This window comes from Mesoplodon mirus (genome assembly GCF_964341445.2).
Source record: "Mesoplodon mirus genome assembly, chromosome: 3".
Taxonomy (NCBI): domain Eukaryota; kingdom Metazoa; phylum Chordata; class Mammalia; order Artiodactyla; family Ziphiidae; genus Mesoplodon; species Mesoplodon mirus.
Window position 1 is genome coordinate 176,431,946 of NC_138978.1, and position 20,535 is coordinate 176,452,480.

At 48.6% G+C, this 20,535-nt stretch overlaps 1 protein-coding gene across 3 annotated transcripts in view; it reads right to left on the bottom strand.

Annotated features, from left to right (window-relative positions):
- COQ8A (coenzyme Q8A) overlaps nucleotides 1-20,535 on the bottom strand; it is a 49,814-nt gene that overhangs the window by 18,447 nt on the left and 10,832 nt on the right. For all 3 annotated transcript variants that reach the window (XM_082612496.1, XM_082612497.1, XM_082612498.1), the window contains exons 2-3: nucleotides 3,192-3,377; nucleotides 254-661 (exon numbers count right to left, since the gene is read on the bottom strand). In XM_082612496.1, the coding sequence (XP_082468622.1) occupies nucleotides 254-661; nucleotides 3,192-3,368 (585 nt within the window). In that variant the 5' untranslated portion in view covers nucleotides 3,369-3,377. The remainder of the gene's footprint in view (nucleotides 1-253; nucleotides 662-3,191; nucleotides 3,378-20,535) is intronic.

Consider the following 20,535-nt stretch of genomic DNA (forward strand, 5'->3'; position numbering starts at 1 on the left):
GAAAAGAAAGAGGCCTCAGGGGATCAGTGAACAGGGACAGGACCGACCTTCGGGGGTTCATGCCGCCCCCCGCACGCCCTCTCCACCCCCAAAGGCAGCAGCTCCGCCCAGCAGCACACCCCTCCCAGAAGAGGCCCCCGTGTGCCTGACATTCCAGGCCACGGCACCCGAACAATGTCCCCGAAGAGGGGGCCTGACACCAGCAGCACTGGGGGAAAACCCCAGCCCCACCCTGGGGGCCTCCTGCACGCACCATCTGCTTGTAGGGCTTGCTCTCGGGGCGAGCCTTGGCCTGCCGGGCCTTCTCAATGTCCTCAGCCGTCAGGCCCCCCACAGGGGACTGGTCCTGGTGGTAGAACCTTCGCTGCAGGCCCGTGGCAGAGAATGGGTCTCTGGGGTCCGCAAAGAGCGGCCCGTTCACCCCGCCCATAGGGGAGGCGGCCTGGCCCCGGAGCCCGCCTTCCCTAAAGGGTCCGCTGGCAACATAGGCAGGAGCTGGGCCCTGGCTGCAGGCGTGATCCCAGGGCGGAGGGGACTGATCGGGGGAGGAGGCCGCAGACAACTCCTCGGAGGCGCCCTGGGCCCTCAGCCCTGAGGAGTGGAATTCTGCTTGCGGGTCGTCAGAGCTCTTGGTAAAAGACTCTTCACGCTTCTCCTGACCCTGCAGGGAACAAATGCCAACGTGAGAGGAGCAAGAGGCCAGCCAGGAGCCCCTCCCTGTGTGCGTCCCCTTCTGGCCAGGACAGCACACCAGCGCGTCCCACCCTCTGACCCTCTGGAGGGCCCTACCACGTCACCCGCGTGGCCCGTGGCCAGTTCCGGAGGCGAGCAGCAGCCCAGGAGCCAGGAGGCCCGGACTCCAGCCCTGCTCCTGCCAGGGCTCTGCCCTGTGGGCCCCGGCAAGCCAGCCGCCCGTGGTCCCTGAGCACCTGCTGGGTGCCCGGCCCAGACCAGGGGAGCGACCGCTCTCCCGGCAGCAAGCTCCTCACCTGGAAGTCCGGGCTCAAGAGAGGCTACCAGGGCTTTGGGGAAGGTGAACCAGGGCAAAAGATGGGGAAAAGCTTTGAGAAGTTGGAGCACAACCGGAGACCAGAGGAGGCGAGCGCAGCACACAGGAGGGCCGCCCTGCCTCTCCAGGCCAGCGCCTTGGGCGCCCCCCGAGGGGCTCTCCCCAGAGGGCTTGTCACATCCAGGACCTGGCCTGGCTCTTCCAGGAGCAGGGGGTACAGGACAGGAGAGGAGGGGGAGAGAACACCGTATTTCCCCTGTAACAGTCGCCGAGACCTGAGCTTCGGGCCCAGGCTCTTTCCACTTTTGAACCCCTAGCGAGCTGGAGAGAGCTCCTGAGCCCTCTCTGCCACTTCCTCATCTGAAAAGAGGGCTCCCCCCACAGCCACAGAGTTACGCGAGGCAAGGATGGGGCCAGGGGAACAGGGCCGAGAAGGCTATAATTAGAACAGCACTGACTCCTGAAGGGAGGTCGGGGACCTGGATTCCCTGATTCCACTGAAATGGACTCAGTGCACGGAGTGCGGCCTGTAGGTTCTGCAGAAACAGCAGCAGACCCCAAAGCCTTCTCACTCTCAGCTTTATAAGACACTGTGGGATCTAAGCAGATAAGACTTGCCCTCCGGAGGAAGGAGAGAGACAGGCTGTTACTCTCATCTCATCAGTGGCAAACAGAGGCCGAAAGAGCTGAAATAACCTGGTAAAGGCCCACCGGGCAGCCAACCGCAGAGCAGGTATCCCAAGCCAAGGCCTGCCCCGCGGGCCGCCCTGAGGCTGCCTGACAGCACCTTCCTCGGAGCAGAGATGAATTCTATTTGGCATCAAGGGCCGCCTGTCAGATGGCCAGGGAAGCCCTGGAGTGAGGGAGTCCGGGACAGGGTCCGAGAGCCGTGTAACTCCTGTAGCTCCCACGCTGGCCGCGGGCTCACCACTCCGTCTGCCCCACTACTCCAGCGCTGGCCGCCGGCCCTGCGTTACCATAAGCTGTTTATGTGGCAGCCAAGGGGCCTCAGTGTCTCAACGGGACCAGACTCAGTAAGTGTCTGCTGAATGAATAAGTGAACAAATCCCTTGAGGAGCTAGACGGAGAGGGGTTTCTGGAGTACCTGCCCCTCCGTCCCCTCACAGACAGGGGAGGAACCCACATCTGAGTGTGCAGGGAGGGAACGGGAGCGCACTGGAGACCGTCGCCCTGCTCGGCGCCTCCTTCGCAGTGGGGGACCGCCACTCCCTCCCACCTCCGAGGGGCTGTCCCAGGGGATGGCCCTGCCTCTTCCAAGGACCGGGGCCAGGCCCGTCCGAGGGGAGCTGAGGGGTGAGCGGGGAGCCTGGGCTCCCTCTCACCCTTCGGGGGGGCCTGCCCACGTCCAGCATGCTCCTCTCTCCTGGGCGGCCCAAGGGTGCTGGGCAACCTCACTTCCTGGATGCTCCACAGGCAAACAGCCAACAGGAGGGCGATGGCTCCTCACCAGCGAAGGCACCAAATGAGGCTGCCAGGGCCCAGCCCAGCCTCAGCAGAGAGACGGCGGGCGAGGAGTCTGAGACTGGGAAGAGGACACAGGATTCCGGTCCTGTCGATCAGTAATCACATCAAACTGCTTAGTCTCAGTTTCCCCATCTGAGAAAGGGGGTAAGCATTTGGGTCTGCACCCCTCCCAGGACAGCGGTGAGGCTTGTAAGAGATCACAGGTGTGAACACCTCTGCAAATTGAAGGTATCTGTGTAGAGAGAGAGACGCAGTACCGCCACTGGACCCTTAGGGAGCGTGAGGGGAGAGCTGGGAATCCTAACTCTGAGAATGACCAGAGGCCGGCGGGCTGGGATGTCCCACAGCCTGGAGGAGCGTGCGTGTCCTTATCCAGAAGGTCAGAGCAGAAACGGGAGGAGTGCGGCAGCAAGGCACCCTTGCAGCACAGCTCCCAACATACACATGCCCAGGCACACACATGCATGCATACACGCACGTGCACACACACACGCCCCCTCCCCATGCCCTCAGACCGTCAGGAACAGGGATGGGGACCATGCAGGTGATGCCAAGGTGGATGGCGCTCTGCTACAGCAGGCCGTGTTGACAACCACGGCTCCAGCACTCGTTTTTGCTTAAAACCCTCCCCTTGGATGGTGAAACGCCAAGGCCCCCTCCCACTGGCACACAGCCCACTGCCAACTGGGCTCCTTACCTGCACCTGCCCCAAGACCATGCCGATCTGCTCTGCGGCCGTGGACTGCAGGGCCCTGGCCGCCATAATGAGCTCCCTGCCGAGGCCCAGGTGCTGCAGGTGGGTCTCCACGACCGCCTGGGTCAGCTTGGCAAGGCCTTTGACCACCATGATGGTGTCCCCCAACATGGCAGCCATCCTTCAGGGCTGGAAGAGAGTGGGCCAAGTCAGGGTCGGGGCTCCACGCCTCACACAGGGTCACACTCACATGGGCCACCTCTACCCCAAACTCTGGCTGTTTGGTTTTTCCAATGACCTCCCCTTCTGATCCAGGTTGACTGAGAGAAGAGAGGAAGGGCCCAGGGCTCAAGGTAAACTGAGTGACTCCCCACATGGCAGGGCGCCGAGCAGAAAGAGAGAGTCCGTGGAGTCAGGGCTGTGCGCCTGGACCGTGTTTCCTCACCTGGGCCTCACAGCCACCCCGTGGCACAGACAAGTAAAGGGATTTGCCCAAAGTCTCTCAGCCACCAAGTGGCAGAACCAGGACTTGAATCTGGGTGTCCTGATTTAGTCCAGAGCTCTTCCCTCTGGACCAAAACCGTAGATTGGGGAAGGAATGAAACAGGAGGGAAGCGGGCAAGGCACAACCTCTGAAAGAATGACAAAGCCCAAGGACATGACATAAACTGATTAGAACTAAATGGGTCCAAGATGGCGGAGAGGTCAACTTCCACTAGACCTTGAGCCTCAGTATACGCTCACTGTAACACATCAGCAAGCTAAATGACACATCCACAGGCGCCATGACAGTTCCAAGACTGACCATAACGATCAAAAAGTGGGCCGAGGCCCAATTCTTGGAAATCGCCGCCCCTTCCTGAAATACCTGGAATACTCCTCCCACTCATTAGCCTATGAAATTACCCACCCCTATAAAAACCGACAACCCCACACCCTGGTGCCTTTCTCACCTTCCGAGATGGCCCACACTCTGTCTGTGGAGTGTGTTTCTCTCTAAATAAATCCACTGGCTCTCACTGAATTCTTCCTGCGATGAGAAATCAAGAACCTGAGCTTCGGAGCCTGAACCAAGATGGCGGAGTAGAAGGACATGCTCTCATTCCCTCTTGTGAGAACACCAGAATCACAACTAGCTCCTGGAAAATCATCAGCAGGAAGACACTGGAACACACCAAAAAAGATACCCCACATCCAAAGACAACAGAGAAGCCACAATGAGATGGTACGAGGGGCGCAATCACAGCAAAATCAAATCCCGTAACAATGGGTGGGTGAGTCACAGACTGGAGAACACTTATGCCACAGAAATCCACCCACTGGAGTGAAGGTTCTGAGCCCCACGTCAGGCTTCCCAACCTGGGGGTCCGGCAACAGGAGGAGGAATTCCTAGAGAATCAGACTTTGAAGCCTAGTGGGATTTGATGCAGGACTTTGACGGCACTGGGGGGAAACAGAGACTCCACACTTGGAGGGCACACACAAAGTAGTGTGTGCATCAGGACCCAGGGGAAGGAGCAGTGACCCCAGGGGAGACTGAACCAGACCTACCTGCTAGTGTTGGAAGGTCTCCTGCAGAGGTGGGGGGTGGCTGTGGCTCACCGTTGGGACAAGAACACTGGCAGCAGAAGTTCTGGAAAGTACTCCTTGGCATGAGACCTCCCAGAGTCTGCCATTAGCCCCACCAAAGAGCCCAGATAGGCTCCAGTGTTGGGTTGCCTCAGGCCAAACAACCAACAGGGAGGGAACCCAGCCCCACCCATCAGCAGTCAAGCGGATTAAAGTTCTACTGAGCTCTGCCCACCAGAGCAACACCCAGCTCTACCCACCACCAGTCCCTCCCATCAGGAAACCTGCACAAGCCTCTTAGATAGCCTCGTCCACCAGAGGGCAGACAGCAGAAGCAAGAAGAACTACCATTCTGCAGCCTGTGGAACAAAAACCACATTCACAGAAAGATAGACAAGATGAAAAGGCAGAGGGCTATGTACCAGATGAAGGAACAATATAAAACCCCAGAAAAACAACTGAATGAAGTTGAGATAGGCAACCTTCCAGAAAAAGAATTCAGAATAATGATACTGAAGATGATCCAGGACCTCGGAAAAAGAATGGAGGCAAAGATCGAGAAGATGCAAGCAATGTTTAACAAAGACTTAGAAGAATTAAAGAACAAACAAACAGAGATAAACAATACAATAACTGAAATGAAAACTACACTAGAAGGAATCAATAGAAGAATAACTGAGGCAGAAGAACGGATAAGTGACCTGGAAGACAGAATGGTGGAATTCACTGCTGCAGAACAGAATAAAGAAAAAAGAAAGAAAAGAAATGAAGACAGCCTAAGAGACCTCTGGGACGACATTAAATGCAACAACATTCGCATTATACGCATCCCAGAAGGAGAAGAGAGAGAGAAAGGACCAGAGAAAAGATTTCAAGAGATTATAGTCGAAAACTTCCCTAACATGGGAAAGGAAATAGACACCCAAGTCAAGGAAGCACAGTGAGTCCCATACAGAATAAACCCAAGAGGAAACATGCCGAGACACATAGTAATCAAATTGGCAAAAATTAAAGACAAAAATTATTGAAAGCAGCAAGGGAAAAACGACAAATAACTTACAAGGGAACTCCCATAAGGTTAACAGCTGATTTCTCAGCACAAATTCTACAAGCCAGAAAGGAGTGGCATGATATACTTAAAGTGATGAAAGGGAAGAACCTACAACCAAGATTACTCTACCACGAAAGGATCTCATTCAGATTCAATGGAGAAATCAAAAGCTTTACAGACAAACAAAAGCTAAGAGAATTCAGCACCACCAAACCAGCTCTACAACAAATGCTAAAGGAACTTCTCTAAGTGGGAAACACAAGAGAAGAAAAGGACCTACAAAAACAAACCCAAAACAATTAAGAAAATTGTCATAGGAACATACATATCAATAATTACCTTAAACGTGAATGGATTAAATGCTCCAACCAAAAGACACAGGCCTGCTGAATGGATACAAAAACAAGACCCATATATATGCTGTCTACAAGAGACCCACTTCAGACCTAGGGACACATACAGACTGAAAGTGAGGGGATGGAAAAACATATTCCATGCAAATGGAAATCAAAAGAAAGCTGGAGTAGCAATACTCATATCAGATAAAATAGACTTTAAAATAAAGAATGTTATAAGAGACAAGGAAGAACATTACATAACGATCAAGGGATCAATCCAAGAAGAAGGTATAACAATTATAAATATATATGCACCCAACATAGGAGCACCTCAATATATAAGGCAACTGCTAACAGCTGTAAAAGAGGAAATCGAGAGTAACACAATAATAGTGGGGGACTTCAACATCTCACTTACACCAATGGAGAGATCATCCAAAATGAAAATAAATAAGGAAACAGAAGCTTTAAATGACACAATAGACCAGATAGATTTAATTGATATTTATAGGACTTTCCATCCAAAAACAGATTACACTTTCTTCTCAAGTGCACATGGAACATGCTCCAGGATAGATCACATCCTGCGTCACAAATCAAGCCTCAGTAAATTTAAGAAAACTGAAATCATATCAAGCATCTTTTCTGACCACAATGCTATGAGATTAGAAATGAATTACAGGGGGAAAAACATAAAAAACACAAACACATGGAGGCTAAACACTACGTTACTAAATGACCAAGAGATCACTGAAGAAATCAAAGAGGAAATCAAAAAATACCTAGAGACAAATGACAATGAAAACACAACAATCCAAAATGTATGGGATGCAGCAAAAGCAGTTCTAAGAGGGAAATTTATAGCTATACAAACCTACCTCAAGAAACAAGCAAAATCTCAAATAAATAATCTAACCTTACACCTAAGGGAACTAGAGAAAGAAGAACAAACAAAACCCAAAGTTAGCAGAAGGAAAGAAATCATAAAGATCACAGCAGAAATAAATGATATAGAAACAAAGAAAACAATAGCAAAGATCAATAAAACTAAAAGCTGGTTCTTTGAGAAGATAAACAAAATTGATAAGCCATTAGCCAGACTCATCAAGAAAAAGAGGGAGAGGACTCAAATCAATAAAATTAGGAATGAAAAAGAAGTTACAACAGACACCGCAGAAATACAAAGCATCCTAAGAGACTACTACAAGCAACTCTATGCCAATAAAATGGACAACCTGAAAGAAATGGACAAATTCTTAGAAAGGTATAACCTTCCAAGACTGAACCAGGAAGAAATAGAAAATATGAACAGACCAATCACAAGTAATGAAATTGAAACTGTGATTAAAAATCTTCCAAAAAACAAAAGTCCAGGACCAGATAGCTTCAGAGGTGAATTCTATCAAACATTTAGAGAAGAGCTAACACCCATCCTTCTCAAACTCTTCCAAAAAATTGCAGAGGAAGGAACACTCTCAAACTCATTCTATAAGGCCACCATCACCCTGATACTGAAACCGGACAAAGATACTACAATAAAAGAAAATTACAGACCAATATCACTGATGAATATAGATGCAAAAATCCTCAACAAAATACTAGCAAACAGAATCCAACAACATATTAAAAGGATCATACACCATGATCAAGTGGGATTTATCCCAGGGATGCAAGGATTCTTCAATATATGCAGATCAATCAATGTGATACACCATACTAACACACTGAAGAATAAAAACCATATGATCATCTTAATACATGCAGAAAAAGCTTTTGACTAAATTCAACACCCATCTATGATAAAAACTCTCCAGAAAGTGGGCATAGAGGGAACCTACCTCAACGTAATAAAGGCCATATATGACAAACCCACAGCAAACATCATTCTCAATGGTGAAAAACTGAAAGCATTTCCTCTAAGATCAGGAACAAGACAAGGATGTCCACTCTCACTGCTATTATTCAACATAGTTTTGGAAGTCCTAACCTCAGCAATCAGAGAAGAAAAAGAAATAAAAGGAATACAAATTGGAAAAGAAGAAGTAAAACTGTCACTGTTTGCAGATGACATGATACTATACAAAGAGAATCCTAAAGATGCCACCAGAAAACTACTAGAGCTAATCAATGAATTTGGTAAAGTTGCAGGATACAAAATTAATGCACAGAAATCTCTTGCATTCCTATACACTAATGATGAAAAATCTGAAAGAGAAATTAAGGATACACTCCCATTTATCATTGCAACAGAAAGAATAAAACACCTAGGAATAAACCTACCTAGGGAGACAAAAGACCTGTATGCAGAAAACTATAAGACACTGATGAAAGAAATTAAAGATGATACAAACAGATGGAGAGATATACCATGTTCTTGGATTAGAAGAATCAATATTGTGAAAATGACTCTACTACCCTAAGCAATCTACAGATTCAATGCAATCCCTATCAAATTACTAATGGCATTTTTTACAGAACTAGAACAAAAAATCTTAAAATTTGTACGGAGACACAAAAGACCCCAAATAGCCAAAGCAGTCTTGAGGGGAAAAAAAAGGAGCTGGAGGAATCAGACTCCCTGACTTCAGACTATACTACAAAGCTACAGTAATCAAGACAATATGGTACTGGCACAAAAACAGAAACATAGATCAATGGAACAAGATAGAAAGCCCAGAGGTAAACCCATGCACCTATGGTCAACTAACTATGACAAAGGAGGCAAGGATATACAACGGAGAAAAGACAGTCTCTTCAATAAGTGATGCTGGGAAAACTGAACAGCTACATGTAAAAGAATGAAATTAGAACACTCCCTAACACAATACACAAAAATAAACTCAAAATGGATTAGAGAGCTAAATGTAAGACCGGACACTATAAAACTCTCAGAGGAAAACATAGGAAGAACACTCTTTGACATAAATCACAGCAAGATCTTTTTTGATCCACCTCCTAGAGTAATGGAAATAAAAACAAAAATAAACAAATGGGACCTAATGAAACTTCAAAGCTTTTGCACAGCAAAGGAAACCATAAACAAGACGAAAAGACAACCATCAGAATGGGATAAAATATTTGCAAATGAATCAACGGACAAAGGATTAATCTCCAAAATATATAAACAGCTCATGCAGCTCAATATTAAAAAAACAAACAACCCAATCCAAAAATGGGCAGAAGACCCAAATAGACATTTCTCCAAAGAAGACATACAGATGATCAAGAAGCACATGAAAAGCTGCTCAACATCACTAATTATTAGAGAAATGGAAATCAAAACCACAATGAGGTATCACCTCACACCAGTTAGAATGGGTTTCATCCAAAAATCTACAAACAACAAATGCTGGAGAGGGTGTGGAGAAAAGGGAACCCTCTTGCACTGTTGGTGGGAATGTAAATTGATACAGCCACTATGGAGAACAGTACGGAGGTTCCTTAAAAAACTAAAAATAGAACTACCATATGATCCAGCAATCCCACTACTGGGCATATACCCAGAGAAAACCATAATTCAAAAAGACAGATGCACCCCAATGTTCATTGCAGCACTATTTACAATAGCCAGATCATGGAAGCAACCTAAATGTCCATCGACAGACGAATGGATAAAGAAGATGTGGTACATATATACAATGGAATATTACTCAGCCATAAAAAGGAACGAAATTGGGTCATCTGTAGGGACGTGGATGGACCTAGAGACTGTCGTACAGAGTGAAGTAAGTCAGAAAGAGAAAAACAAATATCGTATATTAACGCATGTATGTGGAACCCAGAAAAATGGTACAGATGAACCGGTTTGCAGGCAGAAATTGAGACACAGATGTAGAGAACAAACGTATGGACACCAAGGGGAGAAAGTGGTGGTGGGGGTGGGGGTGTGATGAATTGGGCGATTGGGATTGATATGTATACGCTGATGTGTATAAAATCGATGACTAATAAGAACCTGCTGTATAAAAAATAAAAAAATTAAAAAAAAGATTTCCCCCTGAAAACCAACAGGGAGATCGTTCAGTATATAAAAGGATTTAAAGGGAAAAAATAAAATAGGTAAACAACAACAAAAATAACCAAGAAAAGGACCTGAGCTTCATTAAGTCCTGAAACCAGGTGTGTGACCTCAGTTGGAAGACTGGGTTTTGGCCGGGTTCGAGTCCCGGCTGCATGGGTTCAAGTCCCAATCAGGGTTTTGACCAGGTTTGAGTCCCGGCCACATGCGTTCAAGTCCCAGTCTGGGTTTAGGCTGGGTTCGAGTCCTGGCACCTGGGTTCAAGTCCCAATCTGAGGTGCATGGTTTCAGGAACACCTGCTCCAGAAGCAGTTCCCTGCAGGGACCCAGGGGCCCCAAGCCCAACTCCTCAGGGGCTGCCTGTCCCTACCCAGCCACTCTTGCTCTGCCCAATGAAGCCTCTGACAGACACCCACCAAGGGACAACCAGAGCCCCTCCCCACCCTCAGACTCAACTCTTCCCCAAGCCAGTGTTTTTGAACTGCAGTCCAGAGCACAGGGCAATGCACTTGGAAAATCCTAACCAGCATTAAAAACAACACCAACATGATGTCGGACAGGGAAGCACCAGGGCACACTGCGGGCAGGACTGGGGCTGAAACCTGGTTCCCCTCCACGTGCGCATGCGCTCTCTTCTTTCTCCTGGGTCACAGTGTAAAACGTGTTTATGTCAGGGTCAAAGAAGTGGAAAGCCAGAGTACACAGGGTGCCGCACAGGGTTGGGTGTGTGCTGGCAATCTCCCAAGCATTTCTTAAGACCTACCTGGAGCCGTGTGCTGGGAGGGATAAGATAAGGTAAAATAAGGTGGCTGAACAAAAAACAAAAAAGGAAAGGAGCAGGAGAACCCAGAGTGGGGAGGGAGCACTCTGGCCAGGGGGCAGGGAGGAGCTGGGATCTGCCAGGAGTCTCAGAGATAAGATGAGAGGAGCAGGTGTGGAAGGCACAGCAGGCAGGAGACCTGCATGAACAAACCTGTGCACAAGCGCATGGAGGCTGACTTGAGAAGGGCCCGAATTAACAGAAGCACAGACAAGAAGGTCAGGCAAGAGCACTGACAAGGATCTGAACCAGAACTCTCGTGCCTTCCAAAGACCTCAGGCTCACTTCCACCTGCCCTTCATGGGGAACCAGCCCCAGTCAGTCCAAAGACTCCTGCCCGGATCCACTCTGGTCCTGAGCATGGGACACAGCTACTTTTATTTAAAAGGAGAGCTGTAGTGATAGCCAGAGAAACCCAGGAATGCACAGGAGCCTAGAAAGTTAAGATGACCCACCATAACCTGCCCTCAAAGAACCCTTCACCTTCATAGGAAAGCAGCTCCCAGGCACTGGGCTTCATCTTCTTTTAATCTTTATAAACAACCTAAATGACATGGATGTTATTGTCCCCATTTCACAAAGGAGAAAACCAAAGTCAGAGAGGTTAACTAACTGGCTGAGGTCATTCAGCTCCTGAACGGTGGCCCTGGGGTCTGATACCTGCCCTCTGCTGCTCTGTGCCCACCACACCACACTGCTTCCCCAAACGCTCGGTCCACCAACTCCAAGGCACCCCCATAGGGACAAGGTACTGATTAGACACAAGTAGACCTCCTGTACCCTAATCAAAGCCAAGGAGGTTTTTGGAAGGTGACCAAACCCTTGAAGGAGACAGGAGAGAGAAGGGGGAGCTAGCCCTGACCATCACCTGGTGCTATTTCACACCCTGGGCTCCACTCTGGGCTTCTGCATCTTATGGCAGTAAACAAGTGTGAGCCCCATAGACCAAATGTCTAGGACTGGGAAAACAGCATGTAATCAGAGCTCAAATGCAGCTGGTGCCAGCTCTCAATAGCTCCCCTGCCCCCTGGCCCCGGACACACACAGACACATTTCACTCTTGAGGAAAGAGGGTTTTTGTGTGTGTGTGTGTGGTACGCAGGCCTCTCACTGTTGTGGCCTCTCCTGTTGCGGAGCACAGGCTCCGGACGCGCAGGCTCAGCGGCCATGGCTCACGGGCCCAGCCGCTCAGCGGCACATGGGATCCTCCCGGACCGGGGCACGAACCCGTGTCCCCTGCATCGGCAGGCGGACTCTCAACCACTGCGCCACCAGGGAAGCCCAGGAAAGAGGTTTTTGAAAGAGACATCAGGGACATGCAATGGCAGAGGCCAGGGCCCTGGCCCCATCTGTTCAGAAAGACCCCTGCTGGTGGACCATCCACCATACCCCACTGCCCCAGGGGTCCCCAGAAACAGGCTTTCCCCTTGCTCACCTCTAAATCCAACCCAAATAACCAAGGCAACAGTCTCCCATAAGCGACAAACCTGGATAATTTCAAAACCTCACCTTGTCTGGTAACTGATATAAGACCTATTTAACTCAGATTTTGTTTTCAGGCTTAAAACTAATTCTGCCTAAATTTCTCACCCAAGTTATCATACCCACAAACTAAAGTTTCCCTAGAACAAAGCTGATTAGTGATTTTTTTGGCCAGTTTCCCCTGCCCTAGCTCTGCAGTTCATTGTGAAATACCCATTTCTGGTCCTGCACTCTGCAGATGCAGCTCTGGAACCCACCAGAGTCCAGTCCTAACTTTTCTGGTCTCTAAGTATGTCAGCTCTGAGCATAGTTCTGTGATGGGCCAGGATTACACCTACTTTATGACGATGATTTTTTAAAAATTCAAAAGAGGAAACAATGTTAAATAAATTGACCAAGTTTTTAAATTAAATTCCTGCATTTGAGACATATGAGTAATAATGGTCTCCTGCAGTATTTTCCTAACTGTATTTTCCTTTTTTAGTTCACATATCCCACTTTCAAAGTGGAAAATAAATACGTCATCTTTTAAAAGTACACATTAAAAATTCATTAGTTATGCCTTTCTTCCTGCCTGAACGGTTGTGTCCTCATACCGGAGAACTTTCCATGGGTTCCCGTCTCACCCGGGACAGCGAGTGCCGTCATGGAGGAGAACTACAGCCAGCTCCCTGGGAAGGCGGGCTCCATCCACATGGAAATGACATCACGGAAAGCTACCATCCCGCTACTATGGGGCAGTCCCTCCCCTTCTCACATTAACAGATGCTGCTCATAAACAGTCTGTCGTTGTGAGCAGATTCACAGGTGGATGCACATTTCAAAACCGCAGCCCGTGCCAGCCCCCTTAAGGATTACTTACCTAATGTTCAAGGGACGCTGTCCCCAAACCTCCCCACATGCTGCTCTGCTGGGTACAAAGAGACCTTAGTCAGTACCAGGTATTGTTTTGCAAAGGAGTGCCTACCCTCAAGGAGCAGGGATGGGAAGGCGAACAACTGCCAGAGGAAATACCTTTCCAGAACTTTGTTCACCTCCTGGTTTTCAAAAATTGGCTCTCATAATCCCTATTTCTAATGCACCAGATTCCCAACGTGACTCAGAATTCAGCTGTCCTGAATGGTAGGGCAAACCCCCCAACAGGAATGCACGAACACCAGGAACTCAGCTACATCAGCGCACATTTTCATCAGGACCTTAAGTAAATGAAATCAAAAGCCCCCAAAATACATTATTCACAAGTTTAAAATCTTATCCTGGGCTTCCCTGGTGGCGCAGTGGTTGAGAATCTGCCTGCTAATGCAGGGGACATGGGTTCGAACCCTGGTCTGGGAGGATCCCACATGCCATGGAGCAACTAGGCCCGTGAGCCACAACTACTGAGCCTGCGCGTCTGGAGCCTGTGCTCTGCAACAAGAGAGGCCGCGATAGTGAGAGGCCCGCACACCGCGATGAAGAGTGGCCCCCACTTGCCACAACTAGAGAAAGCCCTCACACAGAAACGAAGACGCAACACAGCAAAAATAAATTAATTAATTAATAAACTCCTACCCCCAACATCTTCTTTAAAAAAAAAAAAAATCTTATCCTCACCACGATTTCATCTACAAGTATTAGAGTCCTCACCCACCCCGCTTCACCCTGCTGGTCCTTGAATGGGTTTTCGGGACCTCACGGAGGAGTGATACAGGGATGGAGGGCGCGTTCAGGCTCTTCACCCACTTGCCCTAGAAGGCCTGGGTGCCGCCCGGTCTCCTCTGAGCGAGCACCAGTGAATACAGCGGTGAGGGTGGAGGACGGGCACTCACATTTGGGACTGCCCACTAGGTACCAGCACCAAAATAGTCATTTGGTCAATTCTTTGAACACCCGTTCACTGATGTCTCCCTCCAGTGCTCTGGGTTAGTCTGTGCAGGTTCTGGGATGAACCTGCCCTTGGCCCCGGGGTGCTCACAGCTGCAGGAGCATGCAGGCACATCTGTAACAGGCTCACACACCACGGAGACGGCCAGAGGCCAACTGAGGCGGACACACGAGGATCAGGTGCAGAGGAGGCAGCTGAGCAGCGGCAAAGCCGGGGAGCCTGGACAGCTCAGCCACTGACGCTGCGTGTGCTGCTCGCCCCTTCACCCTCCGTAGCAAGAGGGGGCTTCAGGTGGCTCACCAGGCCCCTTTTCCAGCCCTAACGTGCTAAAGTGCTATAAAGGAAGTGAACAAAGTTGTTGCCTAGAGAGAGAAAGAACTGGTATAAATACAGCTCACCACTCCCCAGGGACAGAGACTGAGAAAGAAGCACAGCCAGTGTCCCCTGACTTGAGTCCTCAAGCTCCAAGAGGAAATCTTCCTGCTGAACCCTCACCCTCTGACCTTCCCGAAGAGATTTCTGAGATACCATTTCATTCATGTTGAAAAACAGACTCAGAGACTCCATTAGCTGGAAATTATCTGGGGTATGAGGACCTTCAAATCTAGTCTCCAAAACTAAAAACAAACAAAAAACAAACAAACCACCAAGTGATGCCTACCTGGCCAGATGCAATAAGATGTATCAGCAGCAATGAGTTGTGTTCTTTTTAAAAATATATGGAAATTCCCTGGTGGTCCAGTGGTTAGGACTTAGCACTTTCACTGCAGTGGCCCAGGTTCAAGCCCTGGTCGGGGAACTAAGATCCTGCAAGCCATGTGGCACAGCCAAAAATAAATAAATAAATACATACACACATACATACATAAAACAGGCAATCCTGACAAGCATTAAGCAAATGAAGGCACCATAAACCTTTCCACCAGGACCCACACGGGGGAATTTTATTTGGGGGGAGGGTTCCCATATGCACCCCCAAGCCCCCGCTTCACAGCCAGAACTTACCATCTGTCACTTGTCTCTTCTCACGAGGTGACAATAAGCCAGGGACAGTGCATGAATTTACTGAGTTCAACCCCCTTCGTAAGTATAAAGTGTGACAAGGCAGACCAGCTCCCATCCAAGCAAGGCCAGAATGTCTATACCTCTAAAAGCCAGCACGCCCTCCTCTTATCTCTTCCCATCCTGAGCTGCCCCGGAAGCCATGGGATGACTGGTGTAAGGACCCAAAAGCAAGCTGCACAGAAAGCCCTTTGTCTTGCGGAGTGTGTGTGAAGCTCACTGAAAAGCCTTCTCCTGAGCAGGCTTCGTCCCGCAGCTGCTGCATGCACATCATCACCCAATGGCCCACAGGCATCAAGCTTGGCATGTCCAGAACTGACCTCACCCCCCTTACCCTGCCCACCCCATGCTCCCCGTCCTGAGCACTGCGACCCCCCCCCCACTTCTCTCCAACCCTTCCCACCTCCCCTAGTCCCCCAGGGTGCTCCCAGCTGGGCAACCGCAGCAGCCCCTAACTGGCCTCTCTGGCCCCCGCCTTGCACAGGAATGCATGTCTTTCCTCCTCACCAGATCTCAACTCAAACAGCACCTCTTTTGGGATGCCCTCCCCAACATGTCCCATCCCTAAAGCCCATCCATGTCCCCCACGGCTCCCTGTTCTTTCCCCAAGGTAGCAGTGACTATGCTCTAAACCTGCCTATGTACCTGTCTTCCCGCCACGCTGGGCTGTCAGCCAGAGGAGGGCACAGACCACATCTGTTGTCCCCTCTATCTCCAGCAACTAGCACCGTGCTTGACACAGAGCAGACAGAAATGAACTCAGCTGGTCCCCCCAAGGTTTAAGAAAGCCTGCCATTTCTGGAACTGACTCACACCTGCTTGCATTTTTTAATCTGCATATGGAATCAAAGGTCTCTTAGGAGCCTGGTCTGAGGCAGGGTTCTCAGGCTTTAGTGGGCATCAGAATCACTCAGGAGACTTGCTAAAACACAGACTGCTATACCGCCGCCCTGGGTTTCTGATTCTGTAGGTCTAAGATGGGACCTGGAAACCTATATTTCTAACAAATTCCCACCTGCTGCTGCTGGTGGTCCTAGAAACGTACCTTAAGAACCCTGTTCTGGAGGAAGAGGGGAAAAGGGAACAGAGGTGGCCCAAGCCCAAGGTCAGGCAGGAAATCTAAACAGGGATCCTTTCCTAAAAGTTTCTCCCTGCTACTCCGTCCCCAAAAGTCTGGCTTTGTCCTTAAGTGGAAACCTTCCACCTGCTCCTTCCTTTCCCACTATTCCCTCAAGAAACTGAAAAAGAACATCGGAAATGAATGGGCTTAAAGACAATGACCCACAGAACCAGCCACCAAAGGAATCTCAAGATGGTCACTTTAGTACTCCCGGGAAAGAACTGTTTAATGACATCCAGGAGGTTCCAGGGCAGAGGCTCACAGGTGGCCCTCCGCCCCCGCCCAGCCAAGGACAATCTTTTTACTTTGGGCATGAACAGTCTGTGTGAACACTGGAAAGTTCCTTTACATTCTTGAAATTTTTTTTTTCTTTTCCTCTTAGAAAAAGGAAATACAGTCGACAGTTTCCTCCAAGGACTCAGAAGGGTATATGTGTTAGGGGAAAGACCTAGACTTCTGAACCAAAAATCCATGAATTTCTTTAGATGTGCCCTTCGTCTTGGCCTTTAAAATCACATCCCAGGGCCCCTCACTCAAATATCTCAGGCACTCCAGGCTTCTACATAGTGAAGTCTGGCTTCAGGGTCCGTCTGGTAGCTGGTTCAGAAATATCCTAATACATACCAATTTTCAAAGGCAACTAAAAACATGAAGAAGAGCCCTGGGGAAGATATAAAGAATCTCTGTCCCCCCTCAAACCCCACCTCACACCCTCCCCCTCCCGTCAGTCAGCCCTAGCCAGGCCTGCTGAGTCAACCTTCTAAGGTGAGAGACAGGCCATTAGGGTCATTCATTCCCCCCAGCTGCAAGTCACCTCTGGAATGCCCCAAACCTGCATGTCTACCACTAAAGTCCCCTTTCCCTGTCTCCTTCCCAGGCCATCCTGCCTGACAGTCATCTAAGCATACAGCCAAATTCTGTGAAACTGCATTTCCTTAACAGTGGATGTGTGATAATGCAGTCACAAGAATGTAAATCACAACATTGTCTAAGACTGGCTACATAAATAGTGGTACACCCATCAGATGGACTGCTATGCAGCCATCTAAAATGACACTGTGAAAAGTATTTATTGACAAATAAGAAAGTTTATTATATATTCCCATGTAGGAAAAACGCAGGTTACAAAACAGTATTATCCTTTATTTTTGGAGGGAGGGAGGGAGGGAGGGAGGGAGATGGATGATAGAAACAGAGCATGCAAAACAAGAACAGTGGTTTTCTCTGGGTGGTGGGGTGACAGATTCTTATCACTTTATTTCCTAAAATTTTCTACAAAGAACATGTACTACTTTTATAACAGAAAATAAGTTATATAAAAATAATCTTAGGGCTTCCCTGGTGGTGCAGTGGTTGAGAGTCCTCCTGCCAATGCAGGGGACACAGGTTCATGCCCCGGTCTGGAAGGATCCCACATGATGTGGAGCAGCTGGGCCCGTGAGCCATGGCCGCTGAGCCTGTGCATCCGGAGCCTGTGCTCCACAACGGGAGAGGCCACAGCAGTGAGAGGCCCGCATACCACAAAAAAAAAAAAATATATATATATATAATAATAATAATAATCTTAAATATCTGTTGTTAAAATAAAAAAATAAAAGCAAGCACATGAAGGTGTGATTTAAAGAAACTATCCCACATCCCTGAAGCGTCTGTCCTGGGCGGGATAGGCAGAGGGTTAGATAGCAAATCAGAATGCTATAAATACTACCTCTCTACACCCTTTAGCCACTGTCCTTCATCAGCAAACAACTGCCCCTGACAGGCCACGAGGAAGGTGGAACACGGCCGCCCCACTTTTGGGAAAGAGGCTCAACTGTGCTTCTCAGAAAGTGGTGAGAAAACCACTTGACAGAGGCAGGTCTAATGCAGGCCCCTGTGTTAAGAGATAGAAATAATTAATGGTACTTTCCCCCAAACAGGATCCTCGTTTAGAATAATGTAGTAAGTGCAGTGATCACATTTTTCTGAACCAAAAGTTAAGACACGTATGGGTTGGCAAAAAATTTGTTTGGGTTTTTCCGTAACATGACTGGTGCCCTTTTAGATCAGGGGTCAGCAAACCATGGGGCCAAATGCAGCCCTGCTGCCTGTTTTTGTAAATAAGCATTTACTGGAACACAGCCTTGCTCATTTATTTAGGTACTGGCAACAGCTCGTTCATTTACATATGCATTATCTATGGCTGTTTGGGGTTTTGGGGTTTGGTTTAGTTTGGTTTTAAGCTATAACAGCACGGTTGAGCAGTTACAAGTGAGAACTATGGCCCACAAAGCCTAAAATATTTCCTATCCGGCTCTTTTTTTTTTTCTATCTGGCTCTTCAAGGAAAGTTTGTTGACCCTTATTCTAGGGCAACCGAGTAAAATGTAACCACAACTGTCCCAGGAAATCCGGAAAGGGCATTAGAGTTATATCAGAGCAGCCCAACAAGGCTGGTGTTGGGGTGAGGACCCCCCCATTACAGCTCTGCTTCTGACCCCAAAAGATGGGTACCTCACCAGGCACAGAGCTGCCCACCACCCAGAGGCCCCAGGGACAAAGGGAGGGCTCTGTGGTGACCATCTTTTACTGGGTCACCCAGAACAGGGCAGCCGAGTTCTGGGGGGGGCGGGGGGTGGTTGGAGGGGAGACACAGGCAGACACGATGTCCACTACTGTGGGGCGGCACAGCGGAATTGTGCCCCATAAGGAAAGGAGTTCGTTTCTGGCCTCAAGTTCTCTCCTGGGCTAAGGACTTCATGTTCCTCCAAAAGCCATTTCTGGACTATTGGGATTTTTCTTGGAACCATTTAAAAAGTATACACTCTTACGCTAACACACTCAAGAGCTTGTTGAATAAAAGGCACTCTGACATTCTCCTCCAATGAAGTTCACCAGTTCCCCAAACATTTTTATTCTGTGAGAAGCAGAAAACCAGCACAATGTGATGATAACTATAGCTGCTATTATTTACTGGGAGTTTATTATATGCCAGGCTGTGTGCTCAGTGTTCTATGTGTATTAACCTGACTCGTTTTTAAAAGGTAAGTACTATTATTTTGCCCATTTTACAGATGAAGGAACTAAGGCACAGAGAGGTTAAGTAACTTGCCCAAAGTCACACAATGAATAACAAGTAGAGCTAGAACTCGAATCTATCATGGCTCAGGAGCCAGGCAACCACTTAACAGATAAAAGGAGAAAACAAATAAGAGTGCGTTTTGATGTCCTAGACTGCAAGCCTTCATTCTTCACCCAATGGGTGATTAAGAAGACATTTCTTAGGGGCTTCCCTGGTGGCGCAGTGGTTAAGAATCCCCCTGCCAATGCAGGGGACACGGGTTCAAGCCCCGGTCCGGGAAGACTCCACATGCCACAGAGCAACTAAGCCCGTGTGTCACAACTACTGAGCCCACACGCCTCTAGAGCCCCTGCTCTGCATCAACAGAAGCCACCACAATGAGAAGCCCGCGCACCGCAACTAGAGAAAGCCCTCGTGCAGCAACAAAGACCCAACTCAGCCAAAAATAAATAAATAAATAAACAGATTTATTTAAAAAAAGAAGAAGACATTCTTAGGATTCCCTGGTGTGTTGCCCCAAAGTGGGCACTGGGCTGGGGCCAGGGAGGGGGTGATAAAAAAGCAGCAGAAGGAGAAGTTCCAGCCTCTAATGGTAATCCAGAGAGAAACCCAATGCTGTGTATGAACCTGCATGGGCCCAGGACTCCAATGCACAGGTGAGTAGCACAGAGGGTCCCAAGTGGTCTTTCCTCCCACTGGGGAGCAAACGTAACTGATTACAAATGCCAACCTGCCAAGCACAGGGTCCTGAGGGCAATTTCATTTTCTGACCAAAAACCCACCCAAGTTTTCTGCTTAGAACATTAAGAAAGATTTCGTTCAGGAAGTGATACTGATGAAGCAGTCAAGATGCTCTGGAGCTGGGCGCCCCAGGTTCAAATGCTGACTCTGCTGCGAACCTAAGTAGTCATTTAAGCTCATCTTTGCAACTCAGTTTCCCTCATCTGTTCTCAAGAGGAGTGG